Source organism: Engystomops pustulosus, chromosome 1 (assembly GCF_040894005.1).
Source record: "Engystomops pustulosus chromosome 1, aEngPut4.maternal, whole genome shotgun sequence".
Taxonomy (NCBI): Eukaryota; Metazoa; Chordata; class Amphibia; order Anura; family Leptodactylidae; genus Engystomops; species Engystomops pustulosus.
In genome coordinates, this window is record NC_092411.1 from 296,011,337 (window position 1) to 296,036,641 (window position 25,305).

Consider the following 25,305-nt stretch of genomic DNA (forward strand, 5'->3'; position numbering starts at 1 on the left):
ATTGTCCCACTTCGGTGTTTGAGGTGGATATGTGCGTCACTAAGAGCTAAACACAACGGTAGCAGGTCTCTCTGCAAATTACTCACAATATGGTACTAGCTGCACTACTAATGGCAGCAAGCCCAGCCACAAGCAAACAAAAAAAAGGAAAATATAGCGCTAAGTAAGCCGTTGGGGTTCTCCTATGGCTATTTTCTAGCCTACACTGAAAGCACACTGCTTTGCCAGATTACTTTGAGTTCTAAAAGAAATAAACGTAAAAAAAAATAAATCAGCAGACTGTGGCTAATTCAAATCAAACCCCTAATAAATTGTCCCACTTCGGTGTTTGAGGTGGATATGTGTGTCAGTAAGAGCTAAACACAACGGTCGCAAGTCCCCCTGCTAATTCCTCACAATATGGTACTAGCTGCACTACTAGTGGCAGCAAGCCCAGCCACAGGCAAACCAAAAAAAAGTAAAATAAAATGTTATTGTAGCCCTAAGAAAGGCTGTTGGGTTCTTGTAGAATCACTCCTGCCTAACACTATTCTAATAGAACACCCTAACGCTTTCCCTGACCAGCAGCAGCTCTCTCCCTAGCGGCATCCAGACATAGAATGATCCGAGCAGCGCAGGCAGGGGCTAGTCTATTCCAGGGTCACCTGATCTGGCCAGCCAACCACTGCTATCGACGTGTAAGGGTACCACGTCATGCTGGGTGGAGTGCAGAGTCTCCTGGCTTGTGATTGGCTTCTGTTTCTGGCCGCCAAAAAGCAAAACGGCGGGAGATGCCATTTTCTCGAGGGGGCGAAGTATTCGTCATCAAGCTCGGACTAGTGTGTTCGCTCATCTCTAGTGACAACACAGACATCTGCAACATCCCCCACCGGGGCCTAGCCTTAAAGGTGAGGCCTGGAGACAGCCGGGCCCGCAGTACCGGAGTGGCTGGCGGTTGCGGCCTAAGCACGCTATTGTCACGGTGCTTGGTACGGGGGAACCGGAGGGCTGTCCTACAGCCTGGCAGGTCTCCAGCAGGGTGGTGTTGGCAAGAAAAGATGAGGGAGAGGCTGCTATAGCGGATCTCCCTGGGGCAACCCCTTAATGGCCCGAGTGTGAGTCTCTGGGTGATGGACAGGGTGCCGGAGATGATGGTAGTTGTAGTAGCAGGGACCAGACGGAGACAGAAGTTGAAGAAAACAACTTACAGTTCGTTTATTGCAACCGGCAGGAACTGCAGAAAACGTGTCTTTAACAGTTGGAGTACTGGAGAGGTATTTGGAGGGAGCCACAGGATGTAGATCACCAGCCTGGATGTAGAGGGCAGGCTGGGAGGCAGCTGTGTCCTAATAGGAAGCTTCAGCTTGTCCTGGATATCTTCAGGTATCACCCTTGAAGGTAGGATGATACCCCTTTCCTCACTACCTAGCTATTAGCTCCACTTCAGGCAGGGGCTAGGCTGAGATTACTCACTCACTCACTCACTAGGATTCTCCTACACTGGAATCTCTCTCACTTAGAATCCCCTTTCTCTCTAGAACATTCCTGGCCAGGAGGTTTTGTTACCTCCCTTTTGTCAGGTGGTGGCTGCTCCTCCAATCACATCTCAGCTTACAGAGCACAGGATGTAACACATACATTGGTTGACATAATTACATCACAAATTAACATCTGCCTTGCCAGGCAGGATTAACCACTGCAATTTCCCCTTTTATCCTATAAGGACCATGTAGTGTAATGTGGTGTTACCTACAGGTGGGACGTATTCGCAAGCACTACCTCGCCATTGCATCGGCGAGGGTGTTGCATACCCCGGGGGCAATTGAAAGAGCCGCCCTCGGCTCGACTACCGATGTTTTGGGGCACAGAGGGGGCTAAGGCACTTCTGGGAAGTGCAGGCTATGTGAGGTGTAGGGACAAACCGCCCATGGTCCTGGAGACAGGCACCTGGGTTGGTGTCGGACTAAGACAAAAATATGTAAGAGCTGTATGACAGTTGGTCGCTGACGCCATTAAACCGAACTGTACAGTAGGAAAGGTGTGGTGTCATGTCCTGTAATCCACTCCTTGCACCAAGGCCTGTATATTTGTTTGATCAACGCTTCTTCCCTGGCGGCAATTATATGGTGTCTATCTGCATTGCGTTAGCATATGCGACACAAGTACCTCCTGACTGACAACCTTACCCATGTATGAGTGGCATCCAGGTGCTATCTGTGTAACACCCCCGGTCCCCTAAAGACCCGCAGTTTACGGACTACCCCCATGTGCAAACCTCGGTTTGGGGATAAGGTAACAGTCAGTGTTTTACATAGAAAGACGGTCCGACACAGCCACACTACAACCTGAAAAGCCTATGAAAGGGTTAATGCAGACTACTGGCATATATGACAGTTGTGCAAATAAGTCAATTCACATTGGCTTAGGAGCCCAATGGGTACACATCTTGGAACGTTACTCAGGGTAGCAGGATCAAATGTCTCTTTACCTGGAAAGGAAAAGGCATAAAAGTGCAAACATAATGTCCATACCTAAGAGGGAAGGCATTAAGTGCAAAATGATAATAAATTACAATAGCAACTTTTCCCTGGAGTATCTGGCAAAAGTCTCTCAGAAGGTCTCTAGTGACAAAGTCCATCTTCTGGGTACAGCCCTTGATGTGGGGGAAAAATGCAATGAAGAAGCAAAGGGTCTCCTCTATTTGGAGAGGGACAGAGTCCTTTGAAGAAATCTCTGCTGTGGCAGAGGAAGAGGTGCTATCATAGCACATGGCAATGTATAATCTCTTGACTGAGATAAATAAGGGTAAGAGTCTCAGGACTGTCTCTGGCTCTTTGGGGAAAATGGAGCTATACACACAATATGTACAAAGTACCTGGAGAGGGCTACAGCCCTTCAGGGATTAGTCAGTATCGCTGGGTTCAGCAAAGACAGGATCCAGCTCCTGCAGGGAATCCTGTGCGTCCTCAGCGGGAGTAGGTGCCGGCTGGGGACACCCGGTGGCAGCAGTGGGTACTGCAGGTGCAGCAACATCCTCCGGACCTTCAGGGGGAGGAGCGCTGTCGCCCGGGGTGTCGGCTGTTCCAGCCGGGGGCTCAACTGAGCCAGGGACCACGGAGGGGTCCAGGAAAAAATAAACGGAGTCCAACGGCCGCGCCGCGGCTCCTTCCAGCTCCGGTTCTTCCGGGGCCGGGTCATCACCCCATTGGTAACCGGCAAGGGGAGATGCGGGCCTAGATGGAACCTCCGGACAAGGTTCGCTAGCCGGGATGTCTTCTCCCACAGAAGAGCCGCGGGACCTGGCAATGCTCCCGGCAGGGGAGACAGTGGGGGTGGCGCCCTGGATCATGCCCGGCCCATGGATAGCAATGGGACCCGTACTCACAATTACTGTGGATGGGGCATTCACGTGGGTCACCGCCCGGGGACTTGCAGCCGAGGAGGAAGAGGTGTTCGGAGACTCCGGCCACTCGTCGTCCTCATACCAGTCGTCCTGCGGGAAGTAACGGTCCTCGTCGGAATCGGGGATCCGGATCACGCCAGCCGCCCAGGGTCCTCGAGGTCCTTCCTGCAGGGAGAACTCGATGCACTCTCCCGGCTTCAGGTTGTGCAGGCTCTCTGGCAGATCAGGCCTCTTGACAGACCGGCGGGGTATAAATACTTCCCGGCCGGTGTAGTCCTGGGTGGCGAAGCCATAGCCCTTCCGCTTGTCGAAGAACCGGACCATGCCGGTGGTGCGATTCTTCTCGACCCAAGCTCCAGCTGTAGATCGGCCGGCCATATACCGCTGGGCCTCCTTCTCTCGGCGTCGCTGGTCCGAGACAGCGTCTCGGAGTCGCCGACGGGCGGCCTCACCTCGGCCTTGAGGCTGCGGAGGTTTCGGTGCTGGGGCTCGCGGCTCCGGTTCAGGTTCGGATCTCCTTGGACGACAGGTAGGTGCCGGAACAGGAGCAGGAACCACCGGAGGGTCAGGAACCACTACAGCGGGGCTAGCAGGCCGCGCAGCAGGAGTAGTAGGCCTCGGAGCAGGTGGAGCGGCCACACTAGGCCCAGGCGTTGGCTCAGCAGGAGTCGGGGCCTCCCCACGTGGCGCCTCCACGTGGACCCGCGGTACCGGGATGGTAGCCGGGATAGGGACGAGGAACCGCCCGGGTGGGATTTGGTACTGCGTCACCGTTTGGTAGCATGTCCTGGTGACGAAGGCCCGAGTCAATCCTCGGTGCAGCCGATGTCCAGCGGAGGGTCTTCGGACAGGCTGCGCAGAGACCACCACCATAGTCTCTAGGACCTCGTAAAACTCCGGACGCTCCACAGGAGGGAGAGGCGGAGGACCCCACATGGCGTTGTCCTCTCTGTCCAAAGTCCACTCCAGTTCTGGCGCTTCTCTGAGGCAGGGCAGGAAGTCCGCCTCGAGCCAGTGGGAGGAGTCCAAGTCCTTCCCGCCAAGAGCTGTGGCGGGCTCTAATTTTTCCTGCGCCACAGGAGGCGGGGTTCGCGCCCTTCGCGCGTGGGTGGAGCTTGATGCGTCACCTGGGTTTCCCGCCAGTGAAGGTTTTGGCGGGCTTGAATTATTTGCTGCGCCACAGTTCCTGAGGTAAAAATCTTCGGGCGCGGCAGCGCCGGATGTAGCAGAGCTGGTACAGTTCTTGCCAGGATTAACCTCTGGAGTGCGGGAGCGGCGCTCGACCGCACGTGGCAGCAGTATAACACAGTTCATTCCAGAAACGCACAAGTCCCTAGGCCTAACCCGGATGGCAGCAGGGTTAGGCAGCACAGTCTTTTCAAAAGAAGAAAGTCTTTAATGCCGTAATAAGGCACAGAAGTATCAATCCTGTTCGTGACGCCACTTGCAACATCCCCCACCGGGGCCTAGCCTTAAAGGTGAGGCCTGGAGACAGCCGGGCCCGCAGTACCGGAGTGGCTGGCGGTTGCGGCCTAAGCACGCTATTGTCACGGTGCTTGGTACGGGGGAACCGGAGGGCTGTCCTACAGCCTGGCAGGTCTCCAGCAGGGTGGTGTTGGCAAGAAAAGATGAGGGAGAGGCTGCTATAGCGGATCTCCCTGGGGCAACCCCTTAATGGCCCGAGTGTGAGTCTCTGGGTGATGGACAGGGTGCCGGAGATGATGGTAGTTGTAGTAGCAGGGACCAGACGGAGACAGAAGTTGAAGAAAACAACTTACAGTTCGTTTATTGCAACCGGCAGGAACTGCAGAAAACGTGTCTTTAACAGGTGGAGTACTGGAGAGGTATTTGGAGGGAGCCACAGGATGTAGATCACCAGCCTGGATGTAGAGGGCAGGCTGGGAGGCAGCTGTGTCCTAATAGGAAGCTTCAGCTTGTCCTGGATATCTTCAGGTATCACCCTTGAAGGTAGGATGATACCCCTTTCCTCACTACCTAGCTATTAGCTCCACTTCAGGCAGGGGCTAGGCTGAGATTACTCACTCACTCACTCACTAGGATTCTCCTACACTGGAATCTCTCTCACTTAGAATCCCCTTTCTCTCTAGAACATTCCTGGCCAGGAGGTTTTGTTACCTCCCTTTTGTCAGGTGGTGGCTGCTCCTCCAATCACATCTCAGCTTACAGAGCACAGGATGTAACACATACATTGGTTGACATAATTACATCACAAATTAACATCTGCCTTGCCAGGCAGGATTAACCACTGCAATTTCCCCTTTTATCCTATAAGGACCATGTAGTGTAATGTGGTGTTACCTACAGGTGGGACGTATTCGCAAGCACTACCTCGCCATTGCATCGGCGAGGGTGTTGCACATCATACAAGAGACCCCCTGGACAACATTTTTAAAAATTTTTTGTTTTTGTAGATGAATTATGGACCCGCTGACCCTCTCCTGACTGATAGAGTCTCACACCCAACACTATTTCACATTGCTTCTAATGATGTGCTCCGCTATGAAGCTATCGTCAAGTGTCTGGAGTATTTTGGTTGGAATTGGGTTGGCATCATCACACCAGAGGGAGGGATTGGAGAGGGAGAGTCGGTTGTACTTAGTAACATGATGAATGAGCGTGGGATCTGTATAGACTATATCATCAAATTAGAAAAGGAGAATCACAAAGTGAATACAATGAGGATGGCCAAGATGAGCCAATCACAGGCTGAAGTTGTAGTGGTTTGTGGTCTTTATTACATAAAGTATGGCGTATCCCTCTCTGAGGTGCAAATGGAAAATATCACATTCATCTTTCACGAGTCTTGGATTAATTCACTTGATTTTGGAATGACATTTACTAAAGTGATCAACTGTAGCTTTATGTTTATGCTGCCCAGGAAACAAATTCCTAATTTTAATGTCTGTCAAAATGTGAACCCTCTGACCCGTCCTGATGACCCCCTTCTGGAGGATCTCTGGTACTTCCTTTTCAATTGCTTGACAAAAAATCACTATAAAAATCATTTATTCCAGCAGATACACGGAGCCAATGATGCGGTCAACTGCACTGAGGAGTATGAGTTCCCACAAGTGCGATATAAGGATAATAACTTGTACTTTGTGTACACGTCTGTGTATATTCTGGCTAACGCTTTAAACAGAATTGTACAAAGAAGAACTGGTTCCTGGAGATATGGACTGAGACAAAAAGTAAGTAATAAAAGGGACGGGCAATGCAATCCTTTGTAGAGCCTCACACATCAGTCCTACAGTATAAGGAAAGATCAATGTGCTTGTCAGGCTTGCGGGTTGTGGATCCACTGGACCACTGCAGACAATGACTCAAGCCACTACCTGGGACCGGAGTCTAAGTGGTACCCGGTTTTCACCAGAGCCCGCCACAAAGCGGGTTAAACAAGTTGCGGCGTGGTACCACCAGGTCGTTCCTCAGGCGTGACTTGTCTGGAGTGGCGGCCAAGGTTGAGGTACAAGAACGGCAATCAATCTCGTGGTCAAAGTCCGGGCACAGGGTCAGGACAGGCGGCAGAGATGCAACCTCAGGGTTCAATCCGGGGTCAGCAACAGGAGGTCCAAGCAGAGGCGTACAGGAACACAGCACACAGGACAGCAGCATGGAGGATCACTGGTACACGGAAACACGGAGGAGCTCAGGTAACACAGGAACACAGAGGGACACAAGAACGCAGGTGACACAGGAACGCAGGCTAATCTCAGTAAAGCTTTCTCTCAGGCTGTGAGGCACAAAGATCCGGGAGGGCTTGCACGAAGAGGCAGGCTTATATAGAATTGGGCAATATGGCCAGCACCAATTAATGGCGCGCTTTAAAACTTGAGAAGGAGCCGCGAGCGCGCCCTAGCAGTCGGGGACGCGTGTGGACCGCGGAGGGGAGGGAGCCGGGCCAGGTGAGACGCGCTGGCGGCACGGGTGAGCCCGCGACCCACGATATGGGTCGCGGGACTACCCGTGACAGTGCTTAAAGTGGACAACCCCTTTAAAACGCATTTCAGCCTAGTCAGAAGATACATCATAAGGCTGGATATACAATCAACGGCATATAAACCCCTACGTGATGCTAATTGACCATATTCATCCGGCTCAGAAAACATTTACCAGCTCAGCAACCACACTGCTCTCGTCGGAGGTCCAGCGACTGTTCGGTCAGTTAGTTCCTCCGAGGATAAATAAGAGGGCACTAGTGCAACAGAATTATTTGCACCACTTTTTTATTATTATACTCACAAAAGTTGTACATAAAAAGGCCTTTAAAAGAAACCTACCATCACTGATCTACCTATAAAGGTAGATCGAGTGGTAGGTGCATCAACAGGACGTGAAGATAGCCCTTTTAAGGCCTAATCCTCAGGTCCCTGCAATCTTTTAATAACTTTTAATTCCCTAATATGTAAATTTTGTAAACAGGCTACTAGGGCGTGGAGTAGCCTCTTTGATCCTCCTACCAGAAATCTTTGTTGCGCTGCTATGAGGAGCGGCACACGCTCATCCATTAAGCCTGCCGTCTGTGCATGCGCAGAACAGCAGGTCTGTGGCTGCGCGGTCACTGCTCCGAAGCCGGTTTAATAAACATAAAACACACATTCAGCTGCTGCCTGTCTCAGAGTTTCGCCCTGACGGCTTGTAGGTTCTACACTTTTTACATTTACAACAGAATCAGCAGTAAAGCCACAGTCCAGAGGTACGCTGGGACTCGTGTGATACGCGGGGAGCAATGGCCGGGTTGGTAACTTGGAATACTAATAACAACTACAACATCAGCTTCTTTTCCATCATGTTTTCCATTTTGGCTTTGTCCCGGTTTAACTTAAATCCGGCAAGATGTGGTTGTATTTCCATTGTGGAAAGTACCTACTGATCCCCCACTGACACCTCTAGTTTTGGATGAATAAGAGCTGAGTGTAGGCTGAGTGTACACTTAGTACACTTAGTACATTAGTACAGACTGACACCACTTGATACCTTGTCTGAAGAAGACATTCCAGGGCATCTCTTTAGAGTAGAAGAGCAACGAGAAACAGGGTTTTAGGTAAAGTCAAGACAACTGTGAGGGAAGGGCACATGATACTTTTTTAATATACCCGAGAATAAGCTGACCCGAGTATAAGCCGATGCCCCTAATTTTACCACCAAAAACTGGGAAAACATATTGACTCGAGTATAAGCCCAGGGTGGGAAATGCATTGGTCACAGCCTCCCAGTATATACCCAGCAAGCCCCCAGTAGTGTATACCCAGCAAGCCCCTGTTAGTAGCCAGCCAGCCCCCTTTAGTAGCCAGTTAGCCCTCAGTTTGCCCAGCACAAAAAAAAATAAACTTTCATACTCACCTTCCGGCACCCCTGATGCTCGGAAAGTGAGTATGTAAGTTTATTTTTTTTATTGACTCGTGTATTAGCTGAAAAACTTGGCTTATACACGAGTATACTCGGTAATTGTGTGATGAAATAGTCCGAATTCTGGGCATCAGAACAGTGAACCCTGAGCACTGGGAGATTGTCACTGCCTGATTGCCAGTGCATTTACGTTCTTTTCACTAACAATAGTGAAAAGAGAACCCGATGTAAAGCACAGGAGTCCAAAATAAATGCAAGGCTCAGCAATCTCAGCAATGTGTTCCACAACTTTTTTGCTTTTTTCCAGCTTTCTAAGTATGTCCAGAGAGTGGCCTACATTGATCATAGTGGAGAATTTATTGTCTTTAACAAAAGAGGTGAAGTACGTTCCCAGTGGAGTTTAATGAATTGGGCTCTCCTGAAAGATGGGAATAATGATTACATATTGTACACGACACACTTGGCCAACTTCGAAGAGCCGCCACGAGAATTCAAGACACTTCATATTGACATCAGGAATATTGTTTGGAAAAAAAACAGAGTAAGGACCAATGATGAACTAAACTTTATATAATGTAATTTTTATATAAGAAGAAACTGATATTAATTATTAATGGGTGCACCGCGTACCAGTCAATATTACGATTGTTAATGTGCACAGTTTCCCATTCCCTGCGGCTACCACCACATTGGCCCCATGGGACATAAAAGAAAACAAAATAGTATGTATAAATATTATACAAAAATCACATAGAATCCATATTTACCATGTGAGAAGCTTATTACAAGCGATCCCCGACTTAGGGACAGCTGACTTACAGAAGACCCCTAGTTACAGACAGACCTCTCTGACCACTGTGATCTCTGGTTAGGGTCTCTGGATGCTTTACTTTAGTCCCAGGCTGCAAAGATCAGCTGTGAGGTGACTGTAATTAAGTTTCATTGCTAATCCTTACCCCAATTACAGCAAAAAATTGAAAAATCTAATTGTCACTGGTACAAAAAAAAATGGTCTGGAGTTACAATTAAAAAATATAGTTCTGACAAATTCAACTAAAGTATGTTGAGAAAATTGTTGACGTACCGTGTTAGCCAGGAAAAAATAAAAAATCTGATGTAAATACTTTTGTGTAAAAACTACAAAAGTGCTTAAGGGAGACCTTTATTGGCTGACCAGAAAAATTATATTTGGCGCAAGATTTCAGGGCACACAGGCCTCTTCTTCAGGCATGGATACAAATTAACCCCTAGGCGCACCACGACGTTATACTACGTCCCCGGGGCTAGATGCTTAGCGCACCGGGACATAGTATAACGTCCAGCTTCTGGGACCGGCTCACGAACGGAGCCGGTACCAGAAGCAGCGGCTGTCAGCTGTCTATCACAGCTGACACCGCGCTGTAACACCCGCGATCGGAGCCGACTCCGATCGCGGGTGTTAACCCCTTACACGCCGCGGTCATGCGTGTAAGGGTGTTCCTGCTGTGGATCGGATCCCCCGTGCCGCTTACCGGGGGATCCGATCCTCCTCCGGGCAGCTCCGAGGACTGGCATGTGCCCCGGAGCTGCCCGGTTTCCATGGCAGCCAGACCCCTTCCGGGTCTGACTGCAAACTGTCTGAGCATGCGCAAGCTTGCTCAGACAGTTTACACTGCTCTACAATAAAATAGTATTGTAGAGCAGTGTATTGGACTTAAACCAGTGATCAGAGCATCAGAGAATCAGAGCATCACTGGTTTAAGTTCAAGTATGTATAAGTAAAAAAATGCAAAAACAGTTAACACTACACATTATAATAAATAAAAAATAAATACATAAAATATAAGCCCCTAAAATGTCACTTTCCCATAAAAACACTTAATAAAGTATAAAAAACATAAAAACACAAAAAAAAACCTGCATATTTGGTATTGCCGCGTCTGTAACAATCTGCATAATAAAACAGAATTGTTACTGGACCCGCACGGTAAACGCCAGAGGAAAAAAACGCAAAAAACGTTCCGAAAAAAGATAATTTTTAATTAACACCCTATAAAAAATGCTCTAAAAAGTGATTTAAAAAATTTTATGCACTCTAAAATAAGCCCACTAAAAAGAACAACTGTTTATTGTCTTTAACAAAAGAGGTGAAGTACGTTCCCAGTGGAGTTTAATGAATTGGGCTCTCCTGAAAGATGGGAATAATGATTACATATTGTACACGACACACTTGGCCAACTTCGAAGAGCCGCCACGAGAATTCAAGACACTTCATATTGACATCAGGAATATTGTTCGCAAAAAATAAGCCCCTAACAAGATTTGTCAGCCAAAAAATAAAAAAGTTATGCATATAAAAAGATGGTGATGCTAAAATGAATAAGATTTTCTCCAAATTAGTTTTTATTCAGTACAATTGAATAAAATACACAAAACCCCCACATATTTGGTATCCCTGCGTCCGTAACAATCTGCATAATAAAACAGAATCGTTATTAGATCCGCAAAGTGAACCCCGTAAAAAACAACCTAAAAAAACTCTCTCTGAAAAAGATGATTTTTTATTAATGCCCTTTAAAAATGCTCTAAAAAAAGTGATTTTAAAAAGTTACGCAATCTAAAATAAGACCACTAAAAAGAGCAATCATTCTCGCATAAAATAAGCCCTTAAACAGATTTGTGAGGTGAAAAATAAAAAAGTTATACATATGAAAGACGGTGATGCTAAAATTAACAACAATTTTGCCAAATTACTTTTTATACAGTAAAAATGGTAAAATATTAAAAATATATAAATGAAGTATTTTCATAATCGTGGCGACCGATTGAATAAAAATAATATACTATTTTTATGGTTTGGTTAACGGCCAAAAAAAAAAACACATAAAAATTTTCCTAAAAATTGTTGATTTTCATTTCCTCCACCAACAAAGAGTTAATTAAATCTCACCAATTAGCTATAGAGGCTCCAAAATTATGTATTAGAAAAGTGCATCTCATGTGGCAAAAGAAATAAGCCCCTATAGGTCCTCAATAAAAAAAAGAAAAAAATTATAGCCTGTACAATGTGACATAGCAAATCTGATCTGGATGGCGCCTCCTTCCCTTCTGTGCCCGGCCGTGCGCCCATACAGCAGGTTACCAGCACATATGGGGTATCCGTGTACTCGGGAGAAATTGGGTATCAAACTTTGTGGAGCCTTTTTTCATTTAATCCATTTTAAATGTTTAATTTTCCACCCAAAATGAGTGTATTGTGAAAAAATATTACAATTTGCAGACTCCACCTCCGTTTTGTTTTAACCCCTATAAAACACGTAAACTGTTAACAAACTTCTTAAAAGTGGTTTTTCATACGTTGAGGAGTGTAGTTTCCACAATGGGGTAATTTATGAGTCTCGCTATTATTTAGGCCTCTCGGTGTCAATTAGAAGTTGAGCAGGTCCATCTAAGTACGGGTTTTGGCGATTTGTAAAAAATGTGAAAAATGGCACCCAAATTCTGAGCCTCATAACATTCTAGTAAAATATGTGGAATCTTAAAAAACCATGCCAACATAAAGCAGACATTTGGGAAATGTAAGTTATGAATTTATTTGGGTGCTTTGACTATCTGCATCAAAAGTAGAGAATTTAGAACGTTGAAAATAAAGAATTTTTCAAAATTTTTGCCAAATTTTGTTTTTTTTCATAACTAAACGCAAAAGATTTCATCCAAATTTTTAAACTAATTTGAAGTACAATGTGTCACGAGAAAACAATGTCAAAATCCCCTGGATATCTCATAGCGTTCCAAAGCTATAACCACTTATAGTGACACAGGCCAGATTTGAAAAATGGGTCCGCGTCCTTTAGGCCAAAATAGGCTGAGTCCCCTAGGGGTTAAGCAATGAGAGAAAAACACAAAATTTGAGGGATGTCACAATAAGATAATTAGTAGATATGGTGAGACTCAATTAAGATAAGGCTGGGCAATAAAACAGGAGGTTATGTTACACAGAGAAGGGTGATGGGGGGGTGGCCTAGGATGACAGGGGTCTGGAGTCAGGGGGTGGCCTAGGATGACAGGGGTCTTGAGTCAGGGGTGACCTAGGATGGCAGGGTCTCGAATCAGTGGGTAGGCTAGGATGGCAGGGGTCTGGAGTCAGGGGGTGGCCTATGATGGCAGGGGTCTGGAGTCAGGTGGTAACCTAGGATGGCAGGTTTCTGGAGTCAGGGGTGACCTAGGATGGCAGGGGTCTGGAGTAAGGGGGTGGCCTAGGATGACAGAGGTCTGGAGTCAGGGGGTGACCTAGGATGGCAGGGTCTTGAATCGGGGGTAGCCTAGGATGACAGGGGTCTGGAGTAAGGGGGTGGCCTAGGATGACAGGGTCTGGAGTCAGGGGGTGGCCTAGTATGGCAGGGGTCTGGAGTCAGGTGGTAGCCTAGGATGGCAGGGGTCTGGAGTCAGGGGGTGGCCTAGGATGGCAGGGGTCTGGAGTCAGGGGGGGACCTAGGATGGCAGGGGTCTGGAGTCAGGGGGTGACTTAGGATGGCAGGGTCTCGAATCAGGGGTAGCCTAGGATGGCAGGGGTCTGTAGTAAGGGGGTGGCCTTGAATGACAGGGTCTGGAGTCAGGGGGTGGCCTAGTATGGCAGGGGTCTGAAGTCAGGTGGTAGCCTAGGATGACAGGGTCTGGAGTCAGGGGGTGGCCTAGGGTGGCAGGGTCTGGAGTCAGTCTCTTGTGGGGATTGATGTGAGTCCATGTAGTGAGCCATAAACCCAGGTGCAATATTGAGGCCTTGTGTCAGTGACTGGAAGGTCATCATCAGCTTGAACTCCCAGGTTTTCCTTTCTTTGTTATTCTTAAAGTCACCATTAAGTATTAGGACCTTTAAATCCTTCTCGCTGGGGCCTGGTGTAGAAAAGTGTTTTCCCACAGGTGTTCATCCCCTCGCTTATGGTGTGTCTGTGAGAATTTATGCTTCTCTGAAGTTTTTGTTGGGTCTCCCCAATGTATATATTATTTGTGTGACACCTCATGCACAGTATCATGTACACAACATCGGAGGATCTACAGGAGAATGTGCCCGGGATGTTATACTCCTGTTGTGTGTTGGGGATGTTATACTCCTGTTGTGTGTTGGGGATGTTATACTCCTGTTGTGTGTTAGGGATGTGGACTGTGCTTGATGATAGAACATGGGCACAAGTCTTGCATCTTCTGTTGTGGCAGGGAAAAGTGCCCGTCTGTGTTGGTGGTGAGAGGGCACTTCCTACCAGGAGATTCCTCATATTTGGTGGCTGCTTGTAGGCATGGAGGGGTAGGTCCGGGAATATATCCTTTGGCCTGTTGTCCTTATTTAGTAAGAGGTCGGATCGGTTTAAATCAACTTACAACAAATAAATTTTAAAAACTGGCTGGGGAGAAAGGGGCTGAGGAGAGGATTATGGAGGGGCACATTTGGTGGGGGTAATTTTCGGGGTGACAGGTCCTCTTTAAGTTGAGTTTGTATGTAAGTCAGAACTGTATACTTTATTATTGTAACCCTAGTCAAAAATTTTTTGGTCTCTGTGACAATTGGATTTTAAAAATGTTGGGTTGTCATAAGAACCAGGATTAACAATGACGCTTAATTGCAGACGCCTCTGATAACTGTTAAAGCTGTTTATTGAAGCCTAGGGCTAAAGTACAGCAAATTACCAAAATCCAGAGGTCCGTTTGTAACTAGGGGTTGTATGTAAGTTGGGTGTTCTTAAGTAGGGGACTGCCTGTAATTAGTATAAAACATTTTATGTGTGAGGTAATTTGATAGAGATAGGTAAATAGATAAAGATAAATATAGGTAAAGATAAAGATAGACTTGTAGATATAGATAGATTAATAGATAGATATAGATAGAGCTAAAATATGTTTTGTTAACCCATTCTATTTTCTTATAGATAAGAGTAGTCATTTACTATCCCGGCCAGTACAGTATATATCTATAATAGCATGAATTCTTATATAATTGTACATTCGCTTGTATCTTCCCTGTAACTTTTTCTATGTTATTACTAATGCACATCTGATTTGTATTCTAGCAGCATTAATAACGATTAAAAGTCAGAGAAATAATCTCGTTATCATAAAGTTCTTGGCCTCATTTGCTGATGACATTTTCATTTCTATGTAAGATTCCGGAGTCCCGGTGTAATGATCCGTGTTCTCCAGGATTTCGGAAGACTCCGACAGGGCGACATCACGTCTGCTGCTATAACTGCGCCCCCTGCTCAGAGGGAGAAGTGTCCAATACATCAGGTACATGTTCTGTGCAGACGTTTGTCTCAGTGATCTGATGAATGAAATGTTCTAGTCACATTATAGAGAAAACCAGAATCGTATACGAGTGGCGCAAAGTGCGGCACACGGCGTCACCTGGTGCTAAATATTTCAGAAATGATTGATCCAAACTGATTAAGTCATCAGATTATTATCATTGGAAAAAGTGATCTATTCCCAATCCAGAAAGTTACAATAACATAATCCTGATGCCTGGATGTATAATCTACACTGACAGTGATTTGGGGCGGGCTCCGTGTTGGCCGCTTTCATCATGTTCTTTCATTATTTATATCATAGAGGGAAAGTTTACTGTGGAAGTGAAGAAAGAATTCCCGGTAGCATCCACTTTAGTCGAGGTGCCTTCAGCCGGATGGGGATATAATCTATGATATGGAGCCGTTACGTGAAACAACACAAATATTCAGCCCACATCAAATCAAAGAAGATACGTGGCCTTCACCCAACTGTGCAAAATCCTCAAGACCTGGGTCAACGGCTTGAGAATGCGCTAGGTGGTGCGAAAAATTTAATAATAAAAGGCTGATTAGTAGGGAGAAACAGTAAAAGAGTTAGTAAGAGCAACAATTAGGATTGTCGGAGTTCATGCACCAAGATTGCACAATAGATTGCAAATACGGTGCTTAGGAGAGGGCACGGTCCAGCACATCCCCATAACCCATGATATTTTTTCTCTCCAGAAAGGCATCCAGGCCTCTCTTGAACATGCACATAGAGTCCGCCATAACAATCTCCTGCGGCAAAGAGTTCCACAGTCTCACTGCTCGTACAGTAAAGAACCTTTGTCTATGGTGATGGTAGAATCGCCTCTCCTCTAGGTGTAGAGGATGCCCCCTGTCTATGGTGTTGGTAGAATCGCCTCTCCTGTAGGTGCAGAGGATGCCCCCTGTCTATGGTGATGGTAGAACCTCCTCCCCTCTAGGTGTAGGGGATGTCCCCTGTCTATGGTGATGATAGAACCTCCTCTCCTCTAGGTGTAGAGGATGTCTCATGTCTATGGTGATGGTAGAACCTCCTCTCCTCTAGGTGTAGAGGATGCCCCCTGTCACTGGTGATGGTAGAACCTCCTCCCCTCTAGGTGTAGAGGATGCTCCCTGTATATGGTGATGGTAGAATTACCTCTCCTGTAGGTGCAGAGGATGCCCCCTGTCTATGGTGATGGTAGAACCTCCTCCCCTCTAGGTGTAGAGGATGCCCCCTGTCTATGGTGATGGTAGAACCTCCTCCCCTCTAGGTGTAGAGGATGCTCCCTGTATATAGTGATGGTAAAATCGCCTCTCCTCCAGGCGCAGTGGATGCCCCCTTGTCCTGGTCACAGGCCTAGGTATAAAAAGATCTTTGGAGAGATCCTTGTACTGTCCATTCAGGTATTTGTACATTGTAATGAGGTCTCCCCTCAGTCGTCTTTTTTCTAAACTGAATAATCCCAAGTTTTGTAATCTGTCAGGATATTCTAATCCCCCCATTCCCCTTTTAATCTTGGTTCCTCTCCTCTGCACCTGTTCCAGCTCTACTACATCCTTTTTATACACTGGTGCCCAAAACTGTACACAATATTCCATGTGTGGTCTGACCAGGGATTTGTATAAGGGCAAAACTATGACTTTATCATGAGAATCTATTCCTCTCTTGATACATCCCATAATTGTATTTGCTTTGGCAGCAGCCGCCTGGCTCTGGTCACTAAAATTAAGTTTACCATCCACCAATACCCCCCAAGTCCTTTTCAGCTCCAGTTTTACCAAGTAATTGACTGTTTAGAACATAATTATACTTTCTGTTTCCATGGTCCAAGTGCATTACTTTACATTTATCTACATTAAACATCATCAACCATTTCTCTGCCCACTCCTCAAGCTTCTACAAATCCATCTATAATGCTAAACTATCGACCTCAGTATTTATTACTTTGCACAGCTTAGTTTCATCTGCAAATATTGAACTTTGACGGTGTAAACCCACTACAAGGTCATTAATAAAAATATTAAAAAGAAGTGGCCCCAATACTGACCCCCGTGGCACTCCACTAGTAACATCAACCCAATCTGAGAATGTGCCATCAATGATGACCCTCTGTTTTCTATCACTAAGCCAATTACTTACCCAAATACACAGATTTTCTCCTATTCCCAGCAGTCTCATTTTATATACCAACCTTTTATGTGGCACGGTGTCAAATGCCTTTGAAAAGTCCTGATATACAACATCCATAGCGTACCCCAGGTCCAGTCTTGAACTTACCTCCTCGTAGAAACCAATCAGATGGGTCTGACAGGACCGATCTCTCATAAACCCATACTGATGCTGGGTTATAAGGTTATGCACAGTGAAATACTCGAGGATAGCATCTCTAACAAACCCCTCAAATATTTTCCACACCACAGCAGTTAGACTCACAGGTCTGTAGTTTCCAGGATCGCTTTTTGATCCTTTTTTGTATATCGGTACCACATTTGCTATGCGCCAGTCCTGTGGAACATAACCAGTCCTCAGTGAATCTTCAAATATTAAAAATAACGGTCTATCACTGTACATTGTTCATGCAGAAACCGGGGGTGTATGCCATCTGGCCCCGGTGACTTATCTATCTTAGTGGTTGCGAGGCAGTGCCATACCTCTTTCTGGGTTAAACTGTTGACATTTCAAAGAGAATTTACATTATTCCTCATCATGTCTTCCACCAGGGGATTTTCCTGGGTAAAGACAGTTGAGAAGGCAACGTTCAGTAGATTGGCCCTTTCCTCATCTCCTTCCACCATGACCCCCATGTTATTTCTAAGGGGACCCACAATCTCAGTTCTAGTTTCTTTTCATTTATATACTTGAAAAATAATTTGGGATTATTTTTGCTCTCCCTGGCAATTTTTTTCTCAGTCTCTATTTTTGCAGCCTTTATCTGCTTTTTACAGGATTTATTTTTCTCTTTATAATCCTGTAATGCCTCATCGCTACCTTCACGTTTTAGCACCTCAAACCCTTATCTTTCTCGCTTATTGCTTTCCTTACAAGACTAGTTAGCCACATAGGCTTTTTCTTGTTCCTCTTATGCTTTTCCCCATAAGGTATGTGTTTCTCACCAGACTTTTTTAGAATATATGAGAAAAAGTCCCATTTTTGGGGGGCTTTTGTCTTTGAGAACATTGTCCCAGTCTATGCCTTTAAGGTCTTCCCTTAAGGTTGCTGAAAATTTGCCCTCCTGAAGTTTAGAGTGTTTGTTGTCCCTTCCCTTATGCTCTTAGTAAAGCGTAATACAAAATCAATGATATTATGATCACTATTACACAGGTTCCCCCCAACCTGTAGTTTTGATACCCTATCAGGTCTGTTGGTTAGGATAAGGTCCAGCAGTGCCCCCCTCTTGTTGGCACCAGGACTACTTGCGACAGGTAATTGTCTTTTGTTGTTGACAAGAACCTGCTGCCTTTGAAGGACCTGCAGGTTTCTGCCCCCCAGTCGATATCTGGGTAATTGAAGTCCCCCATGACAAGTCCTTCCCTGTGCTTTGAAGCCACATCCATTTCACTTATCAGCATTTCCTCTGCTGCCTCCATTATATTTGGAGCCTTATAACAAACCCCTAGTAATATTTTATTATTCTTTTTCCCTCCCCTTATCTCCACCCATAGGGACTCCACATTTGCGTTACTGATGTCATCTCGCAGGACGGGCTTGAGGCAAGAATTCACATATAAACAAACCCCTCCCCCTTTTTTATTTATACGATCCTTTCTAAAAAAAACTTTAACCATCAATAGTAACAGCCCAGTCATAGCTACTGTCCAGCCATGTCTCGCTGATACCCACTATATCATATTTCCGCTCCAACATCATGAGTTCCAGTTCCTCCATTTTGTTTGTGAGGCTTCTGGCATTTGTGTACATGCACTTTTTATGGTTTTCCCTGTCCGTATTCCTTTTTTCCTTATTCCCCAATCTCATTCCAGCCCCCCTTCCTCCCCCATGGACTATGACTCTTCCCAGCTCTCTATCTACACTGTCTATTTGCCCTGCACAAGTGTAGTTGCCCTCCCCCCAGGTCTCCAGTTTAAACACTCCTCCAACCTTCTGGCGATTTATTCTCCCAAAACAGCGGCCCCCTCCCCATTGAGGTGCAGCCCATCCCTACTGTAGAGCCTGTAGCCGACAGAAAAGTCAGCCCAGTTCTCCATGAACCCAAAGCTGTGATGGTGAAGCCCCACCGAGCACAGATGTTACAGACTCATTGCTTTTTGGATCTTGCTATTTCTAACAATCCAGAACTTGATTAAATGTTAATGTATATAAAGCCCTCTGAATTAGAGATAACAATACCAAAGAACAATGCCGAACCCAACCTGGGTCCACTCATCTCTAACGACAATATTATTACTTTACAACTATAAAAATCAATGACAGGTTGGTGAAGCTAAGACGTTCAATTTGAAAAGGGTAAATTTCCCAAAGTCATGCCTGCACTTCAGGATACACAGCAGCTACTGGGAGATGATACTGTGATATCTTCTATCTATATGATAATTTAACAAATGTAGACATGCTAAATCAGGCCCCTCGAGGATTAGCAAAAGGGGCAATAAATGATTAAAAAGGGGTTTTAAAAATAGCAATCTACTTTGTAGTTCTTAAGGACTATGAAAATAGGTACAAAAATCCTACAAAAGTTCTTTCGTTCTGTAAGTACAAAAAAGTTAGATGGGTGGTAAGATAATTAAAGCAGTGATTCAGTGGGGAAAAAAGTGATGATTGGACATTTCGGACAATTTTCTATTAGAGCTTTCAAGGAATTGGATAACAGTTTGTAGGTTTTGATAAATCTGGCATTTTTGGACATGGGATAAGATTATATTTGTTTAATTTTATGTAGGTTTATTTATTTATTCCATGCCCCCCCTAGGCTCAGACAATATACTGCAGTGCTGCTGTAACCAGGGGCAGGCCATTACAGAACAGGCTAGAGCCTCTGAGTTTTGGAAAGAACCCTGACTACCATGACAACCAATCACTGCTCCCAGATGATGTAGTTGTCCGCACAGGGTAATACATGTTAGTGGGCAGCAGGACAGCTAAAGGGGTTGTCCGACTCTAAAAAAAACTAGCAGGCTGGGGTGATAAGTTTGCAGAAAAGAAAGCTGTACTCACCCGCTCCATGGCTCCTGGGGTCCCGTGCTGCCCTCTCGTTGGTCCATGCCCCTGTTTGTTTACAGGGACACAGAAATTTGGCTTCTGGTCTGGCCCATCCCCATATCTCAGCACTGAATACAGCGCCGGAAGAGGGACAAGTGGGCTAGGAGGGAGTCCTTGACAGTTCTGTCAGCTAGATTCACAGAAATGTACATAGAACTTACATTTCCCCAGCTGGAGGTTTCCCGATTGGGACCTTCCAATCATTAGATTTCCCCAAATATGGTCAAGGAGATGCAGATATTGTCCATTGACTATGGGTTTGCCCCCTAATACATGATATTTGCTAACTGTTTAGGATTTTTATATATCAAACCTATGTAACTTATTGAAGTACATTTACTAAGGGTCCGCAGACTGCATTTTCATCAGGTTTCCCGACTTTTTACATTTTTTGCGCCGCATTTAACTGGGATTTTTGATGCACGCGATCAGATTTTGGCACAATCACTCCGACTTTCATGCGACACAAATCAGGGGTGTTGCCGTCGGACAACCCGACTGATTCGGACTAAGCGCAGGATTTAACATTTAAAATTGTGTTGCAAGTAGAGATGAGCGAACATGCTCGTCCGAGCTTGATGCTCGGTCGAGCATTAGGGTACTCGAAACTGCTCGTTGCTCGGACGAATACTTTGCCCGCTCGAGAAAATGGCAGCTCCCGCCGTTTTGCTTTTTGGCGGCCAGAAACAGAGCCAATCACAAGCCAGGAGACTCTGCACTCCACCCAGCATGACGTGGTACCCTTACACGTCGATAGCAGTGGTTGGCTGGCCAGATCAGGTGACCCTGGGATAGACTAGCCGCTGGCCGCGCTGCTCGGATCATTCTGTCTCTGGATGCCGCTAGGGAGAGAGCTGCTGCTGGTCAGGGAAAGCGTTAGGGTGTTCTATTAGCTTACTGTTAGGCAGGAGTGATTCTCAAAGAACCCAACAGCCCTTCTTAGGGCTACAATAACGTTCTACTTTTTTTATTTTAATTTGCATCTTTTACCATTTTGTGAGGAATTAGCAGGGGGACTTGCTACCGTTGTGTTTAGCTCTTAGTGGCACACATATCCATAGCAAAGACCGAAGTGGCAAAATTCAGTAGGGGTTGGATTTCTATTAGGCAATAACTCAGTGTCATCTCATCTGGCATAGTAGTGTGCTTCCTTTGATACTTGGCTAGAAAATAGCCATAGGAGAATACAAATAGCTTCTTGAAGCCTACAGTAGCGTTCTATATATTTGATTTCTGGTTGATCTGCTGGTGGCTGTAGTTTCTGCAGTGCATGTACTTGCCAATTCTGAGCAATTTGTAGTGAGACTTGCGACCGCTGTGTTCTGCGCTTAGTGGCGCACATATCCATAGCAAAGGCTGAAGTGGGAAAATTCAGTAGGGGTTGGATTTCTATTAGGCAATAACTCAGTGTCATCTCATCTGGCATAGTAGTGTGCTTCCTTTGATACTTGGCTAGAAAATAGCCATAGGAGAATACAAATAGCTTCTTGAAGCCTACAGTAGCGTTCTATATATTTGATTTCTGGTTGATCTGCTGGTGGCTGTAGTTTCTGCAGTGCATGTACTTGCCAATTCTGAGCAATTTGTAGTGAGACTTGCGACCGCTGTGTTCTGCGCTTAGTGGCGCACATATCCATAGCAAAGGCTGAAGTGGCAAAATTCAGTAGGGGTTGGATTTCTATTAGGCAATAACTCAGTGTCATCTCATCTGGCATAGTAGTGTGCTTCCTTTGATACTTGGCTAGAAAATAGCCATAGGAGAATACAAATAGCTTCTTGAAGCCTACAGTAGCGTTCTATATATTTGATTTCTGGTTGATCTGCTGGTGGCTGTAGTTTCTGCAATGCATGTACTTGCCAATTCTGAGCAATTTGTAGTGAGACTTGCGACCGCTGTGTTCTGCGCTTAGTGGCGCACATATCCATAGCAAAGGCTGAAGTGGCAAAATTCAGTAGGGGTTGGATTTCTATTAGGCAATAACTCAGTGTCATCTCATCTGGCATAGTAGTGTGCTTCCTTTGATACTTGGCTAGAAAATAGCCATAGGAGAATACAAATAGCTTCTTGAAGCCTACAGTAGCGTTCTATATATTTGATTTCTGGTTGATCTGCTGGTGGCTGTAGTTTCTGCAGTGCATGTACTTGCCAATTCTGAGCAATTTGTAGTGAGACTTGCGACCGCTGTGTTCTGCGCTTAGTGGCGCACATATCCATAGCAAAGGCTGAAGTGGCAAAATTCAGTAGGGGTTGGATTTCTATTAGGCAATAACTCAGTGTCATCTCATCTGGCATAGTAGTGTGCTTCCTTTGATACTTGGCTAGAAAATAGCCATAGGAGAATACAAATAGCTTCTTGAAGCCTACAGTAGCGTTCTATATATTTGATTTCTGGTTGATCTGCTGGTGGCTGTAGTTTCTGCAGTGCATGTACTTGCCAATTCTGAGCAATTTGTAGTGAGACTTGCGACCGCTGTGTTCTGCGCTTAGTGGCGCACATATCCATAGCAAAGGCTGAAGTGGCAAAATTCAGTAGGGGTTGGATTTCTATTAGGCAATAACTCAGTGTCATCTCATCTGGCATAGTAGTGTGCTTCCTTTGATACTTGGCTAGAAAATAGCCATAGGAGAATACAAATAGCTTCTTGAAGCCTACAGTAGCGTTCTATATATTTGATTTCTGGTTGATCTGCTGGTGGCTGTAGTTTCTGCAGTGCATGTACTTGCCAATTCTGAGCAATTTGTAGTGAGACTTGCGACCGCTGTGTTCTGCGCTTAGTGGCGCACATATCCATAGCAAAGGCTGAAGTGGCAAAATTCAGTAGGGGTTGGATTTCTATTAGGCACTAACTCAGTGTCATCTCATCTGGCATAGTAGTGTGCTTCCTTTGATACTTGGCTAGAAAATAGCCATAGCAATAGGATAGGATTGTTTGGTTCTAAAAACTCAAAAAAAAACAAAAAACACAAAAAAAAACAAAAAACACAAAAAAACACACAAAAAAAAAAAAAAAAGTAAAAAAAAAAAAAAAGTTATAACTCTCATTTTAAAAATGTTTAACCCCAGGGCTAGGGGTAGAGGACGAGGGCGGGGACGTGGGCGTCCAACTACTGCAGGGGTCAGAGGCCGTGGTCCTGGGCGGGGTGAGACACCACCTGCTGATGAGGGAGCAGGGGAACGCCGCAGAGCTACACTCCCTAGGTTCATGTCTGAAGTTACTGGGACTCGTGGTAGAGCACTGTTGAGGCCAGAACAGTGCGAACAGGTGATGTCGTGGATTGCTGACAATGCTTCGAGCAATTTGTCCACCACCAGTCAGTCTTCCACGCAGTCCACCCATGTCACCGAAATCCCCACTCCTCCAGCTCCTGCACCTCAGCCTCCTCCCCCCCAGTCTGCCCCCTCCCAGGAAAATTTGCCATTTGAACCGGCATACTCTGAGGAACTGTTTTCTGGACCCTTCCCACAGTCACAAACCACTTGTCCGGTTGCTGCTGAGCAATTTTCCGATGCCCAGGTTTTCCACCAGTCACAGTCTGTGGGTGATGATGACCTTCTTGACGTAGTGGAAGTGTGTAAAGAGGTGTCCGACGATGAGGAGACACGGTTGTCAGACAGTGGGGAAGTTGTTGTCAGGGCAGGAAGTCCGAGGGGGGAGCAGACTGAGGGATCGGAGGATGATGAGGTGACAGACCCAAGCTGGGTTGAGAGGCCGGGTGAACACAGTGCTTCTGAGACGGAGGAGAGTCCTCGACCTGAACAGGTTGGAAGAGGCAGTGGTGGGGCCAGACGGAGAGGCAGGGCCAGAGCTGGTGCATCAGCGCCACTGTCAACTAGTGAAGCTCCCGTGGTGAGGGCTCTTGCGGCGAGGGCTAGATCTTCAGAAGTGTGGAGGTTCTTTAAGGAAACACCGGATGACCGACGGACTGTGGTGTGCAACATTTGCCAAACCAGGCTCAGCAGGGGTTCCACCACTACTAGCTTAACTACCACCAGTATGCGCAGGCATATGAATGCTAAGCACCCCACTCAGTGGCAACAAGCCCGTTCACCTCCGGCCGTGCACACCACTGCTCCTTCCCCTGTGTCAGCTGCTAGTCAGCCCCCTGCCCAGGACCCTGGCCCAAAAACCCCATCGTCGCCTCCACGATCCTCCACAGCATCCACCAGCGTTCAGCTCTCCATACCCCAGACGCTGGAGCGGAAACGCAAATATAGTGCAACCCACCCGCACGCCCAAGCCCTTAATGTGCACATCTCCAGATTGCTTAGCCTGGAGATGCTGCCCTATAGGCTAGTAGAGACCGAGGCCTTTCGCAACCTCATGGCGGCGGCCGCCCCTCGGTATTCGGTCCCCAGCCGCCACTACTTTTCCCGATGTGCCGTCCCAGCCCTGCACCAGCACGTGTCAGACAACATCATCCGTGCCCTGACCAACGCCGTTTCTGACAAGGTCCACCTGACCACGGACACGTGGACGAGTGCTGCCGGGCAGGGCCACTATATATCGCTGACGGCACATTGGGTTAACTTGGTGGAGGCTGGGACCGAGACTGACCCTGGGGCTGCTCATATACTGCCGACGCCGAGGATTGCGGGGCCTACCTCGGTCCAGGTGTTTCAGGCCTACTATGCCTCCTCCTCCTCCCACCCCTCCTCCACCTCCTCCTCCGAACTACCATCCGTGGGCACGGCGCCATCAGTCGGTAGCTCTAGGCACAGCAGCAGTGCCGTCGCTAAGCGACAGCAGGCGGTGCTCAAACTGCTGAGCCTAGGCGACAAAAGGCACACCGCCCAAGAGCTATTACAGGGCATCACGGCGCAGACTGATCTGTGGCTGGCACCGCTGAACCTCAAGCCGGGAATGGTTGTGTGTGACAACGGCCGTAACCTGGTGGCGGCTCTGCAACTCGGCAGACTGACACATGTGCCATGCCTGGCCCATGTGTTAAATCTGATAGTGCAGCGTTTCCTCAAGACATACCCCAATCTGTCTGATTTGCTCACGAAGGTGCGCCGCATCTGTGCGCATTTCAGGAAGTCCAGCCCAGATGCTGCCACTCTCAGGGCAGC

At 46.6% G+C, this 25,305-nt stretch overlaps 1 protein-coding gene across 1 annotated transcript in view; it reads left to right on the forward strand.

The window, feature by feature from the left end:
- Positions 1-25,305, forward strand: part of LOC140132095 (vomeronasal type-2 receptor 26-like) — a 45,474-nt gene that overhangs the window by 12,546 nt on the left and 7,623 nt on the right. The window contains exons 4-6 of the mRNA XM_072150952.1: positions 5,815-6,594; positions 9,060-9,293; positions 14,887-15,010. Of these exons, the coding sequence (XP_072007053.1) occupies positions 5,815-6,594; positions 9,060-9,293; positions 14,887-15,010 (1,138 nt within the window). The remainder of the gene's footprint in view (positions 1-5,814; positions 6,595-9,059; positions 9,294-14,886; positions 15,011-25,305) is intronic.